At 35.1% G+C, this 26726-nt stretch overlaps 1 protein-coding gene across 1 annotated transcript in view; it reads right to left on the bottom strand.

Moving 5' to 3' along the window:
- The window catches only part of Lrrk2 (leucine rich repeat kinase 2), a 137851-nt gene that overhangs the window by 16903 nt on the left and 94222 nt on the right, over nucleotides 1–26726 (bottom strand). Inside the window, 8 exon segments of the mRNA XM_047549523.1 lie at nucleotides 5481–5641; nucleotides 10830–11020; nucleotides 17230–17330; nucleotides 21887–22033; nucleotides 22662–22853; nucleotides 23278–23424; nucleotides 25414–25568; nucleotides 26397–26584. Of these exon segments, the coding sequence (XP_047405479.1) occupies nucleotides 5481–5641; nucleotides 10830–11020; nucleotides 17230–17330; nucleotides 21887–22033; nucleotides 22662–22853; nucleotides 23278–23424; nucleotides 25414–25568; nucleotides 26397–26584 (1282 nt within the window).

The raw sequence follows: 26726 nt of genomic DNA, 5'->3' as shown, positions 1-26726 counted from the left end.
AGACAACATACTATTAACACAAATGAAAAGAAAATGTCTAATATAATTCTGTATACACAGAACATTATCAAATGTATGGAAAAAATTATCTAATTTTCTTAACTGTGATAATGGAATTGTGATTTGTAAATGGATGTTCTTATTCTAAGGAAATACTTGCCAATATGTCTGGCAATAACAGCAAATGTCTGAAATTTAATTTCAAAGATTCATATTCACACACAAAGAGTGAGAGAGAACAAGTAAGTAAATTGTTTATAATCAAAGAATCTATGCATAATAAAGAGGTATATATTGTACTATTCTTTCAACTTTTCTGTAGGCTTAAATATTTTCAAAACAAAAAGTTGATGGGAATGTGCATAGATTAAAAACTAGAAAAGATATGTTCAGATATAATCATGCTGATTTTTAAGTGCTGGAAGTGTGTACATTTTATTTTCTTTTTTAATACGTCCAGATTTTCTTATAATGAACATCAATGATTTTTATTGTAATTTAAATACACAGCCAGGAAAGTACAACAAAGTATGAGTTCCCAGTCTTCCAGGAATAAATGAGTACATGTGGAAATTGTTCCATTCAATAGCCGGCCTACCATCAAGAGGTAAAGTTCAGCAGTCCTTCACTGGGCTGGAAGGATTCAAAATAATGCAGATATCAAATGTACTAATTATTGACATTTCCACTCTCTGTATATATGTTATATAAATATACTGATCTGTCAATATGTTATGTAATATTTTAATTTAATAATAATATAGATAATACTTACATGTTTTATTAAGTAACATACTATATTTCAGTCCTAAATATATTATGCATTTCTGAGAATAAGGACATTTTCCTATGTAACTGTAACACCATCCTCACACTCTGAGTTAATGAATTGTATAATTAATTAGAACTTCTAAAACATATTCCTGATAAAGTGTACTTGTGACATAATATAAACAAATCCTAATAGATCTTGATTCATATCACCATAGCATTTTACAGACACCTTAAACATTTAATATGATATGCACACCACCACCTGCAGTAGACAGAGACTTCTTTTACAAATGGCACACGCCCCTCAGAAAAGCTGTTGTTTTTCTAAGGTCACAAATGAAATCAATAATAAAGTCAAGAGTCCTTAAAAATAATGAGCTACCCACACATTAACTAGTTCATTAACTGTCTTTATGCCTATCTTCTTAGAATTTAGAAAGGATTTTGGAGACTGATTTAAATCTTGTCCAATTATTTATTATTCATTTAACACATTAATTGAATATTAGATCAAAGAACTATTCAAGGACTATTAAAAAGTTCAGCATATTTATTTCCTTGATAATTTTACTATTAGAATTTGGAATCAGGATCACAGAACAGGATGAGACTTGAGGGTTTACTTGTTCCAATTTCTAAATTCTCCTCCACTAAATATATCTTTTTACTATAGTTTTTACTTCAAGTTGTTCAGAAGTTTGTAATTTTTTTCACAATTATTCAGAGGACATTAAGAAAGATAATCATGAATATATGAAATGGAATATTTACTTCAATATGGAAATGCTTTTAACCTTATCTTCCCCCTTTCAAAATCCATGCCTCCATTGACATGATTCCCATTATGGGAACATAAGATTATTTATACATTCAGTAAGTACTTAAATTATAATACACTTTTAATGCTACTTTAAATTCATCCAATGAATTTCTAGTATCCTTGACTACATTAACAATTTACTAATGAACACCTCCCAGCTATTAAGTGGTAGATCCAGTTTGATACTTCGTAAATATTCAATAAATTATTGTCAAATGCATGCATAAATGAATAAAAATAAGTTTCATTTTCCCTTGAAGAAGTATGACAGTTACAGTGTTGAAATAATTAGGAAAATATGACTCGTTTCAAAACTATTTTTAGAAATAATTTTGCAGAGAATTCTGCATTTCAACAAATGTAAGATTTACAGATCAAGAAAATGAGAAACTTATGAATTAAGTTTCAGTATATATCACATGATATTCAATCACATATTTTTTTTCTGTTTTATTCTGATAAGTATGAGCACGGCATGTTCATAATCTCTCTCAGATGAAAGTGTGTAACTAGAGAACATCTTATTTACCCAAGACCGTTGTATTTACATGGATGTTGACAGAGCTGAAGCCATCAGTCGGTATTCATCTCAGTCAACACTGCAATTGTCACAGGACCCAGAATTAACTGTCACTCTCAACCGGAAATCCATTTGACTGAGTTAGAGTGGAAACTTTTCAAGTTATTTAAAGTTGAAATCATCCATCCCATTTACCTTTCAACATGTAGACAGGCATCACACCACAGTGTGGTACTTGTCAGTTACTGAATTGTGTCTGCCTTTGAACCCCTTTGAACTATGTTTCAATTGTTTCTGCCTTTGAACTGTGATGGTGCTGGCTCAGGGGCTCTACTCTTAGGCCATATGGGTTTGCATTCTGTACTGCCTTACTGACATTTTTAACATTCCCTGTGCTTAGTTTAGTAGACTAGGAATAGGACCTACATCAGAGGGTCATCAGGATTAAATGAGATAATCAGCCCACACAAAGGGTTAAGCACAATCCAGGCATGTTGTTCACCCACTGAAAAGGCTTATGATTCTTACTGTCCTCTCTGAACAACTTAGTTTACCCCCACTCACAAGCACACCCAGAGGAAAGGCGCCACAGTAAGGGTTATTATGAAATACACAAAGATGTTTAAGGAACATATGGTCTTTCATTTCTCTACAAGTTTCCATGCTAACAGATATAAAAGTAACAAGAGATCAATATAAAAAAACAGACAAATCATATGGGAGAGAACTGTTGTATTCTCAGAAAGAATTACTTGGGGGAAAGGAAAGGGACATGATGGTAGAAGCAGCAGTGACAGATACTGTTATTTAAAATTTGAGGCAGAGTTTAGAGCTAAGTTTAAAAAAAATAGTGTTATAATAATAAAGAAGAGTTCAGGGAACTGATAAGAAAAAAATGTATTAAGTGATCTGAGGGAAACCTGGGCAGAAGAGAACAGATCAAGGTCTAGGTTTTTCTGCCATGATCTTTCTCCATATTCATATCACCAAGGGTCCATACTGGAGACTCTAAGAGATCAAGAACAAGTATCTGGCTTGGTTTGAAGAATCATATGGTTACAGAATTTTAGAAAGGTTTGACCAAAACCAGGAAGTCGGATGGAAAATGAAAGACCCTGAGTGTGAACCTAGTTGAACTTGGCAGCTAGCTGTGACTTAGACCACTGAGGAAGAAGCAGAGCTCAAGTCCAGAAGCACATCAGTAGTGATCAGAAAGATCCACTATCCCATTCAGTGGACAAGACTTCAATAGTAGGATTATCACCGTGTGCACACAGAGGTGGGGTTGGCAGGTGCAGGAGGAAGAATTGCAAGCCAGAGTTGATTAGTCCAGCCCACCTTAGTGTCAAATGAAAAGAATGAGCAATTTTTCCGTGCTATGTCCACTTTTCCTAGTTGAGAGTATGCAAGGCCTGTGGAATTCCATCCCCAACAATGGTTTTCCCAAACCTGTGGTTGACAATAGTTGCTATCCATAGCTCTGATGTTTTTTTTTCTTTTTTAATAACTAAGATTGAATATTTAAGTCTGCTCAACTACATATTAGAGTTGCATATGGTGAAGAGCACAAATACCTCTAGATTTGGTTATCATTTATACTGAGTTATCATTTTGGCCACTTACTGTGTAACAAAATCTTACTAAGCCTCCATGTTCACATTTTATAAATGAGAAAATAATAGCAAACTTTCAGACCTGGCATGAGATCATATCTCTAATGCACCTGGCATGGAGCCTGGAACACAGCAAGTGCTCAAGAAATGATAATTGTTTTTATTATCATTGAACATCCCAGAGATACTCTAAGCCAGAATATATACTCTGAAGTGATTATGAGAATGCACATTCTATTTTCAAACTGGAGCTATGCAAAACAAGAGACAATATGTATTTGGAGCAAAAATAAAACCAGGAATTATAAACTGGACCATCTGGGGCCATCACCTTATCCAAGTGCACAAAGTTGGGGATGAGGGAAACAAACTAGAACCTTTTGCCTAGTGAGATCATCCATAGAGTGTTTTCTTCTGTCTTGGGCATGGTGCTTTAACTGAGCTGCAGTCATCTAGTTGACCTCAAGTCCCCTGTACCTTTTTACAACTAACAAACCACAGAGTTTCCCAGAAGATAAAGCTGTCTTCCTCGATGTGAATGTCAATTCCTTAGCTTTGCATTTCCTGCTCAAATGGAAATCTGAAAGACAAGAAGTCTATACAGGTCATTAGCACTGTGACCGTTTCTTGATAACCAAAGGCTGAGGTTCTGATAAACTTGTGAGCAGAAGAGGAGGTGAACTGAAAATGGAAGGGGGATTCCATGGGGTAGACAGCGTGTGTGGGAAGCACACACAGAATGTAAGACCACAGAACACGAAAGTATAAGAAGGCACATGAAATAGATTTTCTTTGCAAGTAGAATGAGTTAACAGTAGTAGTAAAAGGATAATAGAAACACATCAAACCCAAGAAAAGAAAACGAAGCCTGGAGTCCTAGAGGCCAGCGACACAATGGTATCCAGAAGGGGCGAATTTCACTTTCTCTAGTAACCAGGACTCTTCCCACTCTGCATGGCCAAAGAGAGAAACACTTTATTTTTAGGAATTGAAGTATTAACAGTTTATAGATTACAAAGAAAGAAAACTGAAGAGTAGTGTCTGAAGCCCTAAATCCCTGAATTGACCTATAATAAGAATAAAGTTTGCTTCTATCAAGAATGGTGCAACCGAGGAAAACCTAGGTCAAAGCCTTGATGCAAAACTCTTGTAGCCAAAAGTATTTAGGAATGTACACCTTTTGATATTTAAGAGTATCATTAACAATGTCCATAGCCTACATTATACCAAGTTTCAGACGGATCAGCACCAGGCCCTTGTATTCAAACATGTTTATATCTGTACAGCAAAATGTATACATATTCCCACAAAGTGTGAGAAAAGATATTATAAGTATCAAGTTAGTTAAGATATAAAATCTTTGGGTTTCAAAGGTATAAAGGCAATGAGTGGATCCTAATTTGGTTTTAGCTTAGTGTCAACCCTACCCAGATCAAAACTTATGTGTTACTTTTAAACACCCCTAGAGTATCTCAAGATTATAAAAACATAACTTTTAAAAATATAACTTGACATCATATAGTCTCTCCTTTTACCCAGTTTTTGCCCTGGAAAAGTTTATCAGTTGACTGTTATTTTTATCCTTTAAATTCCAATGATAAAAATGTCAGTGGAACTGTCCTTATTATTCAGGCACTAAATATCTCTTCACGGTGTGATAGGCTACAGTTTTCTTTTGACTGTCCTACACTCACATCTAAGGATGCTGGTTATCTATCTTGAAGAGCGGATCATCCAGAAAACTTTCTCTTACCTGGTGTGCCCTCTGATGTTTTTATCCCCATTCTACAGCAGTACTGAGCGATCCCATAGTCAGCAATCTTCGCAATGATGGCAGCATTGGGATACAGGGTAAAAAGCAGTACGTTATGGGGCTTCAAGTCACGGTATATGATCATGGCTGAGTGCAGATATCTGCCAGAAAATGCACAATAAATCTTATTAAAGTGAATTTTACGTTGTAATAGCTTTTGTCATAATTTTCTTGAATATATTCCATCCACCAGGAAAAACATCAACAATTCTGTGCTTTGACCCTGAAAGAAATATTGCAGAAGGAAATCCAAACATACAAATCTAATATTGCAAAGCAAGGTTATGCTTTTTGTAAAAAAAAAAAAAGGATCAATCCTGGCTAGTGAGTGATTTAAACTTTAAGACAAAACCATCTCAGGCAAATAACAATATTTGGAGGTTTTATTTCATAATTTAATAATTACTGAACTGGAATTCTGATTCCCTCAATGATCAAATAAATATTTTAACTATTTTAAAAATGTAAATATGTTAATAGTCAATTAGGATTTTGTTGTAAAGCTTATTTAATTTTCTTAAAACTATAAAAGTTTGTTCCAGCTTTTATAACACTTGTCATTGTTATTTTTTTCTGACTAAAATATTTCCTAATCTTTTGCATAATTTTTTATTTTTTGATAATAATGAATCAAAGATTTTCCTAACTACTAAGTCTTACTCTGTTTAAAGACATAATTCACTGTAAACTGATTCTGTTATAAATCAAGGTTAACAAAGGACTTTTGGACTGAGTTAGAGTGGACAGAAATTGTCTTGGGGAAGACGATGTCAAAGGATGTTAAATCCTTTCTATGGGAGACTGACCCTTGCAATGATAGCCACCAGAGTCAGACTTTTCAAGCAAAGAATAAAAGGAATCAATATAAAACACAACAAAGTTTCAATCTCAACCAGGTCAAAGAGCATCTGGTGACCCAACTACTAATGTAACTATTACCATCTTTCCTTAGACATCTACAAAATTCTGGTTTTCCCCAACTCTGTCTTCTTTGTCCCACTGATGTCACAGATATACCATGACTTGCCTTGACAGAACATTTTGCCAAAGAACTTAATGGAGGTAAATTTAAATCCTTTGTTTGCCTGTGGGTTTCGGTTTGTGTTCAGATTATATTGATAAATATTTGCTCCATTACTTAGTCCCATTCACGGTTATAAGGATTAGGAGCAGAGAGACTGTGATATCTTGAACTTTCCATTGCAAGATGGCCTAGAGAGCATGTATCATTTAATTGCATCAATTAGTGCAGCAGATTCTCTCCCTTCCAGGATGTAGTTATGGCACTTGACATTAGGCCTATTCATTTCAGTATACATATTTTTGGCTGATAAATAAGATAAATGTCCTAATGAAGTTGACCTTAACAATAAGTAATGGGTTTGAAAGAAAAATTTACTAAGGGCTTATTGAAAGGCCATTAGCTATTCTTGCCCTACTGAAGACAAAAGCTGGGAGATTAAGAATAAAAAAATTAAAGCCAAGTCATACATCATTGAATAGCATCCAAATCCTTCATAATGCATGCCTCTTTCAGTATATTTATAGAACATAGTCTCTTTCAGATACTTCCCAAAGGTTAAAAAAATAATTAAGTTTAATTTGAAATAATGTCAGGTAGAGAAAGAGATTATCTGGGTTAGTTAGAAGCCTCAATTATAGAATTTAATCTTAAAAAGTACAATTTTAATAACTTTTAATAGAATAGCATAGCAAAATAGCTTCTGAAGCCATAATAAGTACAGATATTACCTTACTGACAATAATTCAGCCATACTTGATGCACTGTGTGACAATGAGTATTGTCAGGTATTTTATTAAACTAAACTGTTCTATATTCACAGAGTCATTCTTTAATCATGAGATTCATAAGAATTGTTAAGAAACTTCAGCTTCATAATTTAAAGTCAACTTTATCTCATCCTGAATGGAATTTTTCTAAAAATAGAAGGCCTTCATTCCTTTAACAAATACATAGTATAGATCTCTGAGAGTCAGTCTCTTAAGAAGACCACAATCTAGGGGAGACAGGTGCTCAACAAGGTTACAGAAATGTGGGAGTACCAAATGCTAAGGAAGTAGAAAGGGATAAAACCACAGAGTTAAACAGAGCAGAGTTGACAGAATTGTTTGCAACCGCAAGCAGAAGATAATCTCTACCTTTCTTTGTTCGACACCTAATACAATGACCTAAAAGGAGCAGGAACAAGAAACACATGTGAGAAAAGCTCACTCTTCATGGAGCAGTTGAACTGCATAGTAGCGATGTTGTGTGAATAAATTCTTAAGGGAAAATGAGTTCTCTAGAACTTTGTGGAAAGAGAGGGATGACAAATATAAAGAGAGAGAAATAAATGTCAGTGGAAATTCAACCCTTCAGTTTGGTTGTACTGCAGAGTATGAAGAGTGGCATGGTGGGGGGCTGCTGAGGTAGGCAAGAGGCACAAATAAAGAGTTCTAATGTTATATCCCACAGAGTTTGGATGCACTTTGCAGGTGACTGGGAGCACCAGGGAATTTCAAGTACAATTAGAGTTTGATTATAGAAGAAATATTGAGGTAATTTCCTGGAAATACTGAACCAAGACAGCAGAAAAAGCATAAAAATAAACATATTAATGAAAAAGATCACGTAAAATAGCTTCAAGGACCCAGTGAACAAATGGATGTTTACTTTTGCAGGGAAGGACATTGGTTTGGAGGTGATTGTAGGGATCCTGTCCTTCTAAGTGCAGAGTACAAGAGAAAGCACAGATTTATAGTGGGGAGAAATAGCAAGGGGAATAAATTCAATTTTGAAAATATTAAAACACAGGAAATTGTGGGAAATGCAGGTGACTATATCTTCATAAGCAGTTGAGAATTACAATAAGGAGACCACTGGAGTGGACCAAATTAGAGATGTAAGCTAACAGCTGAAGGCAAGATGGCAGATGAGAAGATACACAAGGTGAAAGAAGTTCTCGTATGTCACTCTAAATAGCTGCTTGTCTAAGAATACGGAGTGTGACTATTGCTTTTTACCAAGATATATTTGGGATAACATAACAGAATACTGACTTTTTAAAATATACTTAGTACTAGTAGATGATTGATAACTACCCAAATCTACCAGCTTCCTACAGCACAAAATCTAAAAAGCTTTCCTGGCATCATGCTAAGAATAAATGAGGAAAGTATTGAAAATATGCTGAGATTTCATGTACTTCATCAGAAACTGCTGGATTTGTTATTTAAAGTACTACTGCAGAGAACTAGAATAAGTTGTTTTAGAGATGAGGGTTTTCAACCATGTTGAATAAAAAATAGCAAGTCGTCATTTTATAAATGGGCGCTTTGGGGATTGTGTGGAAGAATTTGGGGAAAACAAGGGCCTGGAGTTAGTTAAGTAAGCAAAGAGAGACAGCTTTGAAATACAGAAGCATGAACTAACTGAATATGCCTGGATCAATTTAACACAAGGTTCCCCCTGGTGTTCAAAAGCAGGTATGTCAACCCAATTCCAAATTCCCATATCCTGATACACTTAAAAATCAGCATGGTTTTTAGTAGTTTCTGAACCCTTTCAGGAAGAGAAATATACATTTTACATTTAGTACATTTATTATTTTTCCTCTAAACTACTAATAGTTACATTCTCCTGATTCGATTTTGTTTGGGGGTAGGTATATGTTTTCCTTACTATCCATTCCACTTTCATTTCTAGACACTGTCCAAAATGCACATTCACAACCTTTCAGAAGAGAAAGAAATTTGCATCTGCTGCATGGCACTACATGCCAGGTGCTGTTTTCCTTCCTTTCCCTTTCCTTCTCTCTTCCTACCACCAACACATACTTTCTGAGGTCCCACTGATCTGGGTGCAGGACATAAAAGTGGTGAACAAAACAAAATGTCTCATGGCAAAGACAGATTTTAAAAGTGAATAAGTGAATGCTGGGCACAAAGTTGCACGCCTGTAATCCCAGCAGCTCAGGAGGCTGAGGAAGAGGATCACGAATTCAAAGCCAGCCTCAGCAACTTAGCAAAACTCTAAGCAACCTGGCAAGACCCTTGTCTCAAAATAAAAAATAAGAAAGGCTGGGGATGTGGCTTAATGGTTAAGTGCCCCTGGGTTCAATCCCTAGTACCAAATAAATAATAGAAATAAAGAATTTTCAGCAGCAATAAGTGGTATATTTGCCAGAGACATCAGAACACTGGGGACATCCTCTCTGAGGAGAGACATAAATGAAATGAGCAGCAAGCCAAGAACACGCCTGGAAATCAGACATTCCTAGCTGAAAGAACAGCAGAAACAAAGTATCTGGAATATTCAGGAAGCCTGGGGGAGGCTGAGCACAGGAACCAGGAAGTGTGGTAGGAGAGGGTTAACAGCAAGAAAAAGTCCTGATCCAATTCTATGTAGGAAAAATGACTCTGGCAGCTGTGCAAAGAACAGGCTGTTTATTGGGAGAAGGTGAAAGCAGGGAACCAGTTAGGCAATGAGCGATGATGACAACTCAGACCTCAGGTGGGAGTGAGAGAATTTGTGAGAAGGAACTGCATGAAGATATATTTCAGTAGCAGAGCTGAAAAGGTTTCCAAAATGATCCAGAGTGAGATTAGAGAGAAGGAACAAAGGTAGAACTACTGGGTGACTGAAGATGGGAAACAAAGGCAGAAGATACCAAGAGTTTAAATTGGAAAGTTTTCAATTGTTGCAAAAGTCCTCGTTAGTTTATGCATTAAGTATTAGTCAAGACTATTAAGAAATGGGTGGGAATCAGAAAGATAAAAGCAGTTATTAAGTGTGTGGAACAAATTTATCCCAGTTCTATTTCTCCAAAGACCATAGATTTTCCATTCTTCAGTGCTTCGTCTGTCTGGTGTCCAGTCACAGGGCCAGGTGGACCTCTGAGACATGAGATGGTCCATTCAGAACACAACACAAATCAACACTGGTCCATTCAGAAGTATGGGCTAATCATTCCTTATTAAAATTATGTAACTGACACTTTCCTTGACACTTGAAAGTCTAACCTACATTTTTTTAGGGGAGACAGATCAGTATGGGGTTAAAATCATGAGCTAGAACAGGACTCCTGGGTTTATACTGTACTACCACTAGCTACGAGGTTCCACGTGCTCTTCCAATGATTTTATGAAATTACAAAATTTGATCCAGAAAATGGTAGTTTTCACCAAAATTGCTTGCAAAATGTTAGTGGGACACAATGTTTCTGGTAAGACCTATTCTCAGAGCTTGAGTGAGTTCAGGGTCACACTTGCCATGAGTGACATAATTACCTCAAGCCATCAGCCACATGCAGTGAAATCCTGTGCTGGAGGGTCCTGGTGAGGCTGGCTGTGTCTTGCTGAAGCAGACGATCCAAGGAACCCTTGGAAGCTAGCTCCATCACCAACATCCGAGGACGAATCCCAGCTGCCAGCAAAGATATCAAGCTGGGGTGGTGGAGGTGACAAAGCACCACCAGCTCCTGCGAAAGTCCAAAATCAGAAATGAGTAACACAGCATCAGCTCCTACCCAAGTCTCCTTCTGGGACCATGGTTTTCTCTGGGTGCTTAGATTATAGCAAAAGCTTTTCATCTCTTATTTGAGCTTTTACATATTTTTTCACCATTTTTAATAATAAACTGCTAATCTGAAACTATTATTAAATTAAGTGTTTAAGTTTTGTTTTACCTTTCACTCTGCTTTTGTCAGAACACTTCATGAAAAGGTCATTATATATATGTGGTCATACCAATAGGTCACATCAATTTAATCTACTCAGTTCTTGCCAGCCACAGAAACTTTCTCAAGCAAGGATTCCGAGCAGCCACTACTAATCAACTGCAACTAGCATATAGGCTAAAACCTCTGACAGTAATCTCTGGTTTAATGACTGTAAAAGTTTATGGATGTTATTACCCTATGTGCAAATATGACCACTCGACTGGTGTGATTCTACATCATGCACAACAGAAGAATGAGAAGTTATACCCCATTCATGTCTGATGAGTCAAAGTGCATTCTACTGTCCTATATAACTAATTTGAACAAATTTTAAAAAAAAAAGAAAGTCACAGGAGACAAAAATAGTTTGCAAGGATGACGCCTAACTTCACAGAATTATATGGAATCCTCCCCTCCTAATGACTTCCCACTAATCTTAGATTAAAATCCCATTTCCTTCCTTTGCTTCCTGATCTGGCCTGATTTGGCCCCAGGCCTCCTCGCAGCTCCCAGGCTCCTCCCCTTCATTCACCACCCTTCAGACACATTAGCATCAATCCCCCAGTATTTGTCCTTCCAGCCACAGGATCTTTGCTTTGCCAACACCTCTGCCTAGAAATCCCTGCACTTTTCACATGGCTGAGGATTCTTGCTTCTCAGATCTCACCTCAATTACTACACTTCCTTGAGTGCCCTGCCTTGGTCCACCTTTAGGAAAGCAATCCCCAGCTGCCATGAGAAGCAGAGATACCACTGCAGTTTGGTCAGAGGTCTTCATTCGGATGCATTTTTTTTTTTTTTCTAGATCACACCACGTGAGACTTTACGGTCTCTTTAATGAGGTCATGGTGTTGGAATTCCATATTCAACATATTGTTTATATCCTCTTTACTCTAAAACCGTAATTTAGTGGAAATGTATCCTTTTCTAGAAATTTATCCTTCTTATAGGCCACATCATGTGAGACTACAGTTACTTTTATGGTGGTATCGTTTTTGAATTCTATAAGCACTAGACTGTACATGTTCTACTTTATTCCAAAACTGTAATTTAGTTGAAATTTACAACTTATGTGATGTTATGTTGATTCATGTTGGAAACTGTGATCACTGCAGAAGCTCTGCTTCTTAACCACCAGCTTCAAAGATGCAGAGTATCAGTGCCAACTGCATTTATCAGGAAACTGAAGTGTGGAGAATTCTGCAAGCTAAAGAAGAAAAGCTGAATACCCTGGGAGGGGATTTTCTAAGAACAGAGCTTCAAACTGCAGTCACATCTGCTTAGTAAATAAAAATCTTTTTTCCCATGTTTGTGTAGCTCAGTTGGTTAAAACTGATGAGAACAAGTCAAGTTAGATTTGTCTACATTCAAAGGCACAGGGAGAAGCCTGATCTAAATTTTCTGTGCTAGGAAAGCAACTCACTGATTATGAAGAGAAAGAAGGGGGAGTATAATAGGTCTTCCTGAACTCATGACTACTGGTAGAAGGACCCTCAAATTGCAGCACTGAACACCAAGGTGGTTTTCTTTTTCTTTTATTTTTAAAGAAGCACATTATGCATGCTCTGCTTTATCTATTTCTTCTGCCACTTCCTTGGTTCACCTAGTTCCCTATATAATATACATATTTTTAGTGTTTGATTGTGGTTCCCCAAATGAGTTCCATAAAATTTGAAACATATATTGAAGACTAATGACCAACACTGAAAAATCAATTTACATAACAAATTACCTATGGATTGGATTGTACCAGATTTGTTTCATAGACCAGCTTTAATATACAAAAGATTTCATAATATTTATATTTGTAGAACTAGACTGTGACTTGTGTTATTAATAATTAAAGTTTTCCCAGGACATTTTGCACAGACATGAGATTTTTTTTCATTATTTAGAATATCTAAAATAATTATAACTATGTACTTTTTAAATTTTGCAGAGTCACAAAGCATTTTTTAATTAACCAAGGAATAAAATGAAGATGAATGAATTCCAAATATAGTTGAGTTCTGATAAAAGTGGCAGAGCTAGCATTGACTTCTACACCTCTCTCACCTGGTCTTTTTTCCCTCATCACTATTGTCAGGGAGATTCAGAAGAAAAAAAAAAAAAGGAATAAATTGGTATGGTGGCACATGCCCGTAATCCCAGAAGCTTGGTAGGTTGAGGCAAGAGGATCTCAAGTTGAGGCCAGCCTTAGCAACTTAGTGAGACTCTAAGTAATGTAACAAGATCCTGTCTCAAAATTTAAAAAATAAATAAATAAATAAATAAAGGGGTCTGGGCATGTGGTTATGTGGTTCAGTGATAAAGAGCCCCTGGGTTCAATCCCTGGTACCAAAAAATAAAAAAAGACAGAAAAGGAATGAACCCTCCCAGCACCAAAAATAAGAACCACTAGAGTTAACACTGTGGGCTGTGCGTTACGCTTTCATTCCCCCTTCGAGTACTTGATGTTTGCTGATGAAGTCCACCTTCACCCATGCAGTCCACAGACTATAGAGAGAACTGACCCCAATCCTATAGCCTTAGGAGAAGAAATAAAATAAAAGGTGGGACTCTTCTAGGTAATACAACCTTCACTGCCATAGGACTTGGCTCAGTAACACAGACCTCAGCTAATCAGCACACTGTGCTGCTCTGCACCCCAGCGCTCCTTAAGAAAAGAACAGTGACTCCGCTAAATTTTACTTAATGGGCTACTGTGTAACACTTTTGGTTCCTTTGAAACATAAGACTTCAAAAGATGACTCCTCTTTTCTTTTGTGCTTGCGATATGTAACTGTGAAGCCCAGAACCAGTTCACCACATTGAGAGTCATCCTGTGAGAATAAAACCAATCCAGAGGCGTTGAAGGAATTCTGAAGGAAATTGGTCAGAACCACTGGGCTAAAAATAAACCCAACAGTGAGCACCCACTGTAATTCTCATTTTTTAAGATGAAAAGTAAAGGTAATTTATCAGATTATCTGATGAAACCTGTTACAGCATGTTCTTGAGTAGGAAGAGATGCAGGACACAGCAGGAAGTATCTAGAACTCCCCAACAGATTAAGAAGACAAAAATATCGCTGCAATAAACTGGAAAGTAACAGGCTCAAACTCACACCAGAGAAACATTGTCTTTCCTTTGGCAGTTATGGCCTCCGCAGGCCTGCACGATCCTCACCCTATAGTCTAAGTAACACATCTATAAACAAAGCCCACCAGTTAACAAGACCTCATGGTCTGTCTTCCTGTTCAGGGAGCAATAACTCCAGCAAACAGGCCTACAAAAATGCAAAGAATACCATTTCCAGTTAATAATCAACACAGTCCTTTAGTTATCAACACAATCTTTTATTTATAGATGTGAAAATCACCCACAAATACCTAATTTGCAAAGCGTATGATAGGAAAGAACAAGATCAAGAAGAACCCATAGAACAAGTGACCTCAGAGGAAATGGCAAATGGTACAAGTAATATAAAAAATTAAAATCTAATTGATATTAAAGGAAATTATTCAGTATATCTCATTTAAAAAAAAGTCTCCAAAGGAGTCCACCAAAGTGGGGGAGGGGGTCTGCTGGAAGTTAAAAATATGATTATTAAAAGATAATTTGGTACAAAGCTAAATTATAGATGAGGTAATTCTAATAAAGTAAAAATCTGAACTAGATAGTCAAGTAATTTACACAAATCATAGATAAAATTTTGAGAGGAAATTGGAGACCCAGGGGCTCATCATCTAATATATAATTCAAGAGGAAAGATTAGAAATAATGGATAATAAATAACTAGGTAAAGACTCTAAAAAGCAGGCATTTGACTAGTTTAACTTACTACTGTGTGTCCGCTGTCATGCTATCTAGCCTGGTACACAATAGTCACTCAATAAAACTTAGCCAATGACTAATATATGAGGGGAAAATAATAAATAATACAAGGGAATTCATAGAAGGGAATTTTTCACAAATGAGGCAGATGAAACAAAACCATGATCCAAGATGTTTCAGAATATAAAGGAAAGAGAAATCCAAAAGATCAAACTTTTAGTTTTCAAATTAAAGGTAACCTATATGGGAACAAGTATTTCAATGATATCAGGCTACTTATTAGCAACAGGAAGTACAAAAAAAGAAAAATCATTTCAAACCTAGATTTCTAAAAATCAAGTGTGATAGCATATTCATCAAATATGAGAGCAAAATTAAAATAGTTTTCATATTGTAGGACTAAAATTGTTTACCTCCAAAACATCCTTTTTGAAAAAAAATTACTTGAAGATTGTCTGCCATAATAAGTAAAGATATTCAACCAAGAGAGAACCCTGGAATCCAAGAAATACTGGAACTATCAAGGAAGATGAGAAATACAAATCACAGATTAATCATGTGTGAACACCTGGAACTCCTTCTCTCCTATTGAATAGAAAGTCACAGGCTGAATGAGGAATTTCCTCAAGAAGTAGAGTCTATTATAGAAAGTATATAATCAGGACTGAAGAAACTCTTCAAGGAATGATGGGAAAGTTTTCTCAATATGTTTAAAAAGAAAAAAGATAAACAGAAAGTCCAGAAAACTCAAAAAGCTACATCTTAAAGAAATTAGGATATAAATGTGACCCAACTTAAAATAAGGTCCTATTTTTTATCAGTTGATGATAAACACTTAACAATAAAGAACATATTTTATTTAACATTTGGATTATTTCTTACCAGGTAGCAACAAATGTTAGAGATTACATTTCCTTGTCTAATAATAAAAATGCTTTGGTTCTATGCAAATAAAAAAAAATCAACTGTCAATGGGTGTGGACAGGCCTGTAATACTGGGGACTCAAGAGGCTAAGACAGGATGGAGGATCCCAAACTTCAGGCCACCCTCAGCAAATTAGCAAGTCCCTCAGCAACTTAGTAAGACCTTGTCTCAAAAAAAATATTACAAATTTTAAACAAAGGACTGGGGATATAGCTCAGTGGTAAAGCATCCATCTCTAGGTTAAATCCAAGTACAAAAACAATAACAAAAACTATAAAAAGTATTTACTGGTTTTTAGTACCAAAATGCAGAGAAAGATGAACAATAATTTTTCTCATCTCAACACAGAGTCAATACATGCTCTAGAGCTGGTGTACTAAAAAAAAAAAAAAAAAAGTTTTGTAAATTACTTCAAGTTATAATGTCTACTTTTAGGAAAACTAATATAACCAATTTCAAATTTTAACTTAAAAATTTGCAATAAGAACAGGGAAAATAATTAGGAGACAGGATTAGTATGCTGCTTTCCCCATTTTTTTATAATAGGCAAGTCAGTAGGTTCTTTCTAAAATTGATAAATTCAGAAGAGGGTAAGCTTATCAATTAGAGTTTCGGTTTAAGATTTCTGATCTCTAATCAAATTATCAATGTGAAATCTTGCTTTAAACTATCCCTTTCCCTCTGGACACACAGATGCCGTGCTTACTAAAAAGAAAAATCAATTATCTTTGTAGACCAGAAAAATGAAAGATGAATACTCTGCAGAAAACAGAACCTGATGTCAGAAGTTTGCTAGGCTTCAGGTCCAAAAGCAGACAGAAGCAGCTGGAAGTCTGACTACTGCTGAATACCAAGGACAAAAATATGCCCTTTACAGTTCCCAAGATTCTGCATTTCTAACAGTCTCTAGGGAATGCCTGGTTGCTTGTATGTGATGCATATTTTTGAGTATCAAATTTCCAAAGTAAAATAGGAAGGGTGAATTTTCCCCAAAATATTGTACATCTGACTTAAGTATCACAATAACAAGAATTTTCAAAATGCTATCTTTGTCTTTTAACAAGAGGGAAAATTTTTACTCCACAAAGAAAGGATAAAGTAGGATTTCATAATTAAGCTCAAACTTTTGAGGGAAATGTGGTCATTATTTTTCATTTTCACCAAAAATAAGAGTTCCAGGATACTAATAATGTATGATTTAATATAATAACATTATTGGATTTCTTACTTGTCGTAACAGCCTAAGTGATGTATGTTTATTAAAAATCTTCACAGCCACTTCCTCTCCTTCATAGACTGCTCGATAAACAGATCCAAAACTGCCGTCACCTTTTGGGGTGGAAGGAAAATATAAAGCATTTAATCTTTCCAAGCAGAAAAATGAAATTATATCTATTGTAATTATACCTGTTCCACATTTGAAGGAAAATCCAACCCACTAGTTTTACTGAATCTCCTTCAATGATTCCTTTTCCTTCTACTCCACAAACTAAGATACATCTAAAGATTCTGTCCCAGTCTTCTCTATTTATTCCTCACAATGATATGTTTTTATCCCAAAATGATAGGAACTCCACCTGTTTTACTGATAGCCATGAGCCACCTCCTAAATCCTTCCTACATGCCCAACCTTGTGGTGATATCCACTGTTATGTTCTTCCAAATCTCAATCACAGTCCATCAAAACAACATTCAACATATTTCTACAAACCAGTTTTTATTCTACCTTCCATATATTTGATTTAAAAAAAAAAAGTTCTCACAAAGTCCTTCATGAAGTCTTTGCCCCATGCTTAGCCCCACAGCTAACTCTGAGTCCCCTTTGTGGCTCATTCACAGGCCTTTCCCTTTCCCACCATACTCTTTTGGTGCCCCTACAGCCTTCTGCATAGACTGGGAGTGGGTCCTGAGTTCTTTAGCTCTAACTCATTTCATCTCTCCAGCAAAATTAATTGCCCTATGATTCCACTTTGATTATATCCTTTCCTATTCAGAACCAAATTATTCCATATTGCCTACTAGATCATATCCAAATGCAACCCTATATCCATAGGGCAGCCCTCAATTCCTTTTCTAGATCTTATCATTCTGTCTCATTCTCTAGGCTCAAATTCAGTACTTTTCTTCCTAGGGACTGGCCAAATAGTACATATGAAGAGCTTTGTGAAAGTACTAATGTTTGGGCTTAAAGATTATAATCAAATTAGTCCCAGGAGGTACTGGTCATTAGGATGCTTTTGCTTTTAATTTCCCTGGTAATTATAGTCATAAGCAAGCAACCAGGACTGAGAGCAACTGCTCTAGACAAACTGGAAAATCTGAAAATTCCTGAACATGATTTGTACCTTCAATCAGTGCCCTTGCTGTGTCATTCCTTGACAATTTCTGCTGCCTCATCATCTCCACCACTGAGTTCAGCAAGTCTACAAAACCCCAAACTATTGTGAAACCAAGGCCTAAGAAACTGACCATGATCAGCCCGGTGGACCATTACTCTCCACTGACAGATACTAAATCCTATTCATACAATATTTATGGTTCTCATATAGCACTTTCAAACATAATCATTCAATGGATACAAGTGAATCAACACAGGAAAAAACTATAAGGAAATCTAACAATGTTAAAACTTGTTATTTCAAGGTGGTAAAATTATACATGTATGGGAACCTTCTACCTATTAGTGTATTTTCTAGATATCTATAATAATCATATAACATCATACATTATTTTATGCTTGAAGCAATGTTTGCTAATAATAAATTGCTCATATGCATATATCTTGTATTTCTAATAGATCGCAAACATGTTAAAAGCACTATTTGCATCTTATCAGTATGGGTATCCTCCCACCCCATTCCTCTAGGACTCAATAATAATGGACTTTTAAAGCATTAGTTGATATTGTTGATACTGAAAGAACTGTAGAGGGAAAGAAAAGGCTACAGAAACAGTTAAGAATGGGAATCAGAAATAGAATTGAGTAGATAGGAAAGTAAAAAAGAGAAAAAGGGTGAGTGAAGGGAAGGGAAGAGGATGGGAAGGAGAAATGGAAACTTAAATAATAATGCATTCAGATTCGGTTTTCCTCAATCTGGACAGCTATCCACAATATGAAAACTATTTAATGAGGCAGAGAGAAGAAATGCATGCTAGGGAGATATATAGAAATTTCAGTTGGGAGTAGAAATTTCTAATTTTGTAAAGCTCTTCTCTATTTGGGGAGTCTCTGAAATATGAGTAAGGAACATGAACTGTCACATCCTTGAGGTGGCCAAAAATTAAAATAGGGTTAAGGATTATTGTTGTGTATTTATGACATCTAAGTAGAAAAGAAAATTGGAAGCAAGGAAATTTTTCTAACCCCATCAAATCACATCATCGAAGTACCAATGTATAGTGGTTCTCCAGAACAATAATCCCTCAAAGAGGATATGTACCCTGAAACTCCTCAGACACATACAAGACCCTACATAATTACATTTTTTTTTTTTTTTTTTTGCGGTGCTGGGGATTGAACCCAGGGCCTTGTGCTTGCAAGGCAAGCACTCTACCAACTGAGCTATATCCCCAGCCCCCATAATTACATTTAAAACCTATTTTTAAAATGTCTACTCCTGTCTACAAGGTGTATCCTATTAATTACTGCATAACAGTTAGCACTATCTGGGAAGGACAACATTAACAGAAGCCAGAAATTCATTTCTGTCTTACAACCAACAAATGGGTGGGGATTAAATATTCTCGAGCAAATGCACTGAAAGTCTCTCAATGTAAGTGTTTTTAGAAGGATAGATATTTTAGATCAAGGGTACACAATCCCACCTCCTACCTCTGGCAAGGTCTGGAGACACTGTGATTGGGGAGGGTGGGGGTAGATAACATAGACGTCTAACCTAATGCTAGAGCACTCAGATGCTACTAAACATCCTACAAGACACGAGGCAGACCTCAAGAAAAAGAATTATCCAGTTCCAAATGACAATGGGGCAAAGACTGAGAAAGCTTGATCTAGACTGTTTTCTATAAAGAATCATGGAATGGATGGGTTTTTAGGGCACAGAGTTAAAGAAGGGAGAATAATCACATAGACATGTTCCTATCTGTAATTAAGGTGACAAAACAGGTGCTTCAAAGTAGTCTATAGGATGTTTCCATGTGCATTACTCAAAATTTGTCCATTAATCTAATACACATACCAATGTAGAACAAAGAAATACATAGGTGAATCCTGCTCAATGCCTTGGAACACCTTCAGAGAAAGAGTGCATTGTGTCTGGTATCTGCCTGTTTCCCTGGACTCTAGTCAAGTCTGATGTTGGTTAAGATGCAGCATTTGACCTTGACCATTTGGCATTTTGTGTTAACTCATGGTCTCTAATACATTCATTTCCAGAGTTCCAAGGCATTTAAATTCATTCTGAACTTACCAATAGATGTGAACACCAAAGGTTTAAAGGAGTTTGTTTTGCTTTATAAGTCATGTCCTACATTTTGTAAAATTTTTGCTAATAATATTACATCCTAACAGATTTTAGACAATCTTTCCATGGTAATTTAATTAAAAGTAAATGTATACACACACAACAAATACTACATAAAGTTATTGTTTTCATATACTTTACATTAAGTCAATCCAATTATTTTGTCTTTCCAATGACTTTGAGGAATGTTTAGAACTTGACTATATCACCCTACAATTAATAATGATATATTTTGTGCTTAAAAACTGCTAATATAGTAGTTTTTAGGTGTTCTTTTAAAAAAATTATAAATATCTAAGGTAATGCATATTTTAAATGGCTTGAGTTGGCCAGTCCATTATGTATACATATAACAAATACCATTTGCATAACATATATGTGTATGTAAATATTTATGTATATAAATTTTACACATTAACCACATATGTATGTATATATACACAAACATACATGTATATATATACAATACATAATTTTTATTTATTAATTTAAAACTAAATTTTAAAATATCCAAAAAGGAGATAAGCAGAGAGCTAAGCAGATGAGAGCAACAGAGGTATTATAAGGACATTAGCTTTAATTCTAAAAGAAGAAATTACAGAATGATTCTACAGAACAATGTGATATAACATATCATAAGCTGACCATTACTTTCAAAAAGTAGTGCATTCAATGAATTCAATGAATTCTTTTATGGAGTATGTTTAAAAACATCTTTTAGGTCTCAAAATCTGATAGGATAGAAATGAGAATATAAGAATACAATTACTACAATTTCACTTTCTTTCAATGAGCTACATGAATCCAGTGATTTTCACCACACCCTGTTGAAAATCATTGATTGAATTCATGGTACCAACCAGTAAATGTGATTGTTCAGCATACCAAAAAAATAAAGAAAAATAAATCTTGAATATATGTTTCCAATTTAATGTTTTTGATTTTTTTTACTCGAAAAAATTTTTCAGAATATTTTAGGAGAATTCAGCATTATTGTATGAGTATTAAAACTGCTGTGATGACTACACAGAGGTGTTTTTCTTTTATTTATACTCCCCCTGCCCTTTGGAACTGGGAATTGAACCAAAGGGAGATAAGGAATGGCTACTTCACTTAACTGAAAACCCTCTTCATTGCTTCCATTTATGCTGCCATGATACTCTCTTCTTCATTTGGACCCTAGTCTACATTAATATGGGCAAAGAAAATTCCAGAATGGTAACACGATATGACATTAAGATATATCATTCCAAATGACAAACATTACATGAAATGTAAGAAGTTACTAAAAAGTTACTAAACATCTATAAAGATAAAATTATATGATATGTAGAAATTTTCTAAATTGTAAGGAGGAAACTGCATCCTAATTTTTATTCTCAAAATAATGAAGATAGTTACCTAACAGAAACTCTGGAGCTTGTTCAAATTCCAACTCATCATTATTTAACATAATATTTCTAGGCAGGTCAGCCAGAATCAAGTCAGGAGCAATCTGAGATATTGGAATGGTGAGCCGTGGTTGATCTGGATTTACTAGGAGGTCTCCTGAGAATTATGAAAAATGTTAAAAAAAGAAGAACAATGACATTTAAAGAAACATAAATTTGTTTCTGCAGAAAAAATTACATATTTTCTGTCCTTTCTAATCCCTCCCTTGGATTTTCTTTTCATCCTAGAATTCTTTAGAAAATTGAGAAATTGAAAAATAAAATCTGCAAGTTTATTTAATATAAACCTACTTAGAATTTTAAAAACTCATTCGTTAGGTAACAGAATTCAGAACTGCCTTAGCCTCCATGACTTCTGACCTGGAAGTTATTTATTCTCTATTTTTGCCACATCTATCAAGTAGCTGTCATATAATAAAAAATGTTGTAAATTATGTCCATGTGTTGTTCTATCATACTGTTTTTAACAATTCTATGATATAGATTTGTTAATACTTCTGTTTCACAGGTGAGGTTACATTATTCCAAAAGCAAGTATTCAAACTCTCAAAACAACATTTTCAAAATATAGAACACAAAATGTTATTGGTAATAAATTTTTCTGAATTGCCAATATAATTGAATGTAGTATCTTTTAACTGATCCCCATGTATAAAAATAATTTTCACATATAAAAGTCACTTCACTTTAAAACTTTCTTAAGCTGTATGAGTATACCACCATACCTTCTTCTGCTTTCTTCATCAAGTCATCAAGTAAGATTTTTTGATGTTCTTCACCATCATTAAAACTATATAATGCCCATTTCTTCAAGAGAGTTTCTCCTTCACCACAAATATCAATCTCCAGCAATCCAGGAAACCATTCTTCCATGAGAGAATCAATGTGGTCCACAACTTGCCCCAAAAGAATACAGCCTACAGAATTCATAGAAGAGCTCATCAACCCATACTGCCTCAAAACTAGGCAAGAAGAACTGAAAAGTTGTTGTTCTGATTTGGATTTAGTGTTTTTAAGATAGAGTTGCACTGTACTGCCAAGGTTTGTCTTGAACTCCTCCAGCCTCAGCCTCCCAAGTATCCACTGGTACATGCCATCATGCCCAGTTGTGGAAAGGGTTGTTTGTTCACTTGTCATTTGTTTTTGCTTATGATTCAACTTTTTATTTCTATTGGTTCTTTTTAGTTATAAATAACAATAACATTTTGACAGAATTATAAAAGGATGAATATAATTTGTTCTAATTCAGTCCCCAGTACTTCTCCTTTCCCTCCTCTCCTCCCTTTTAATGTTTAGATTTCTATGGGGGTACAACTCAAAGATTCAATTTAATTTCCTTACCTTTTCTACAAGAAGGAACTGTAATTTTTAAGAAGCTCTCTGAGTGATTGTCTAAGACTTCAGATCCTACCAGACAGTAAGCTTCAGGAGACCAATTCAAATAGATGCCTTGTCGCCAGTACATTCTGTTTGGGCGAAGTGCTCGCTCTGTAGGAAGGTGAAGAAGATCCAAAGGTATTCCATTAATTATTAAATACTTCAAAAGTTAAAGAGAAAAGCTACTGCCACACCACAGGTTACAGGAACATAGATATATTGATTTTGAAAAAAAGTGTTTGGTTTGGTTGTTAATGAGTCCTCTTCATATTCATTAAATTTTTTATTAAATATTTTATTCTTAATTTTGCAATAAAATAAATTGAATGCTGTGAAGAGTACTTAAGATACATTTCAAGTACATACTGGTAAGAAGTTGAACATAATTAATATTAAATATTCATTAATATGAATAAAGAGTCATAAATTATGATAATTTTTGAAAAGTTGATTCTCATACTATATTAAGGTCATTTATGAACTGTTGATGCATCCTAACTAGCTATATATTAATTCCAAGCAATATAAGATTATTTCATAAATCTATTTTTGGACCAGAAAAAATGATATTTCTCTCCTTGGCGTATTAAGATATTTTATTATAGAACAAAAAGCCAGCATTATAAACACCCATTTTTGTTCTTTTTTGTAAATTCCCCAGAAATTGTGCAGCAGAATGGAGATGTGATAGTCTGTATCCTGTATAGCCAGTACCTGTTACAGTTGTCCAGTCAAACTCCCTCCATACGCAGTGCTCACTTTCTTTTTTTTTTTTTTTTTTTATTATTTATTTATTTTTTTTTTTTACGTTTACATAGGGTAATGATGTTTATTATATTTTTCCCCTCCCCCCCACCCCTCCCACCCCTCCCACCCCTCCCACCCCTCTTTTCCCTCTACACAGTCCTTCTTTCCTTCATTCTTACTGCTCTCCTTAGCCTAACTCTAAACCTAACCCTAAACCTAATGCTAGCCCCTCCCACCCCCCATTATATGTCCTCATCCGCTTATCAGCGAGATCATTCGTCCTTTAGTTTTTTGAGATTGGCTTATCTCACTTAGCATGATATTCTCCAATTTCGACCATTTGCCTACAAATGCCATAATTTTATCATTCTTCATTGCGGAGTAATATTCCATTGTATAAATATGCCACAGTTTCTTTATCCATTCATCAACTGAAGGGCATCTAGGTTGGTTCCACAATCTGGCTATGGTGAATTGAGCAGCAATGAACATTGATGTGGCTGTATCTCTGTAGTATGTTGATTTTAAGTCCTTTGGGTATAGGCCAAGGAGTGGGATAGCTGGGTCAAATGGTGTTTCCATTCCAAGCTTTCTGAGGAATCTCCACACTGCTTTCCAGAGTGGTTGCACTAATTTGCAACCCCACCAGCAATGTATGAGTGTTCCTTTTTCACCACATCCTCGCCAACACCTATTGTTGCTTGTATTCTTGATAATCGCCATTCTAATTGGGGTGAGATGAAATCTTAGGGTAGTTTTGATTTGCATTTCCCTTATTACTAGGGATGTTGAACATTTTTTCATATATCTGGTGATTACTTGTACATCTTCTTCTGTGAAGTGTCTGTTCATTTCCTTAGCCCATTTGTTGATCGGATTATTTGTATTCTTCGTGTAGAGTTTTTTGAGTTCTTTATATTTATATTGAGTTCTTTTTGTTATTGTTTCTTTACCTATGTGTGTTGTGCAAGTGTGTGTGTGTGTGTGTGTGTGTGTGTGTGTTTATTTAAACCAAGAACTCCTAGTAATTCCACTCTTTAAAATTATGGCTTGTCATTTGCTGTGGTGTGGAAAGTAAGAAATTCAGTTGTGGAAACGTGCCCAACACAAGAACAAATAGGACCCGAGGGATTTTCTTCCAGACAAACTGCATGAGTTTATATGTGCTTATATATATATATATATATATATATATATATATATATATATATATATTGACTTCTCTGGGGTCTTATGAGTTTATTTCTGAATCCAGTTGCCTTCCAAACAAGTAAACCCTGGGAAAAGGACATAATATGTTTAGCGTTTCTCTCCTTAATTTATCTAAATATTAAGTTTCCTTTAAGTACATACCTCTTCCTGAAAGCATGTAAGGTGAAATTTCAAGTAATCGGTTGATTAATCTTGACCAAAATCCCATTGGAAAATAAGGCATTTCATACAGTCGAATGATAATTTCTGAGTTCTCACAATGGGGAAGCTCTATCACAGGTCTGTTGTCTGACAAACTAAAAGAAGTACACTATCATTATAGCCTCAGAAAATACCCAACCATGTTGACTAAAGTGCTTTACTACAAAGTCAATGAAGATAACTATTACAAGAAACTGTACTTTACTTATAATATTCTTTTCCAATATACTCTTCCTATATTAAAAATTCAATGATCATTTAATCATTGCTCAGATGTGATAGATTCAGGATTTTTTTTCCATAATACTAAGTATAGTAATAAATTATTACAATTAGTTATGCATAGACAAATATTAAGATTAAATGTAACTAGAAAAAGTATAAGTCCTAGAAAAAAGTGTATATCTGTATTTAGAACCATCATCCATCAATCAAAATAATTTGCACTTTAACATCACATTACTTGATAATATTTCCCATTTGCTAATAGAACGATAAGAAAATTTTCCACAACACAGTGCTGGAACTTAGGTCTCCACTGAGATGCCAAAAATTCTGTTTAAATTCTGTTGAAGACTCACAATCTCCCCAGAACTTCTCTAATATAATAACTCTCTTAGTCACGTAAGGGTACACATACACACACACACACACACACACACACACACACACAAAATCTCCACTATTTACCTTAAATAATTTAAGCAGTGATGAGCCAAATAACAATTACATACATAAAATAAGACACTATGTCTTTAGTGTCAAATACAATTAAGAGTATGTGCTTTATTTATGTAGAAAGTTTACGAAAGGAACAAAAAGAAACTTGGTACATCTACTATGGAACAAAGTTACCTTTACAATTAAAACAATATAATAGATGGTAAATCTCCAAGAAATTAAATTTTTAAGGTTTGTTTTACCTGCTTGGAACCAGCAAATATTCTTCTCCTATTGGCAAAGCAATCTGGAATTTTTCTAGGAGTTTAAAATACTGTGTCATGTAGTTCTTCGGAAATCGCCTCTTCTTTGAAAGAAATTTTTCCACATCTCTACGTGAAATAATTCCCTTAGGATGTTTTGGACAGCCTTCCACTTTTACTGTCAAAATCTGAAAGATTTAAACTCATAAGTCATCCCCGGGATTTAGTTTCTGAAATTTTTCAAATTTAAAGCTTTTCATGTCTCTTTGCTCAGTGAAAATAATCAGAACCGTTTGTCCCGTACAACACAGGCCCTAATTTCTCTAGCAG

Source organism: Sciurus carolinensis, chromosome 4 (genome assembly GCF_902686445.1).
Source record: "Sciurus carolinensis chromosome 4, mSciCar1.2, whole genome shotgun sequence".
Classification (NCBI taxonomy): Eukaryota; Metazoa; Chordata; class Mammalia; order Rodentia; family Sciuridae; genus Sciurus; species Sciurus carolinensis.
This window is presented reverse-complemented; position numbering and strand designations above follow the sequence as displayed.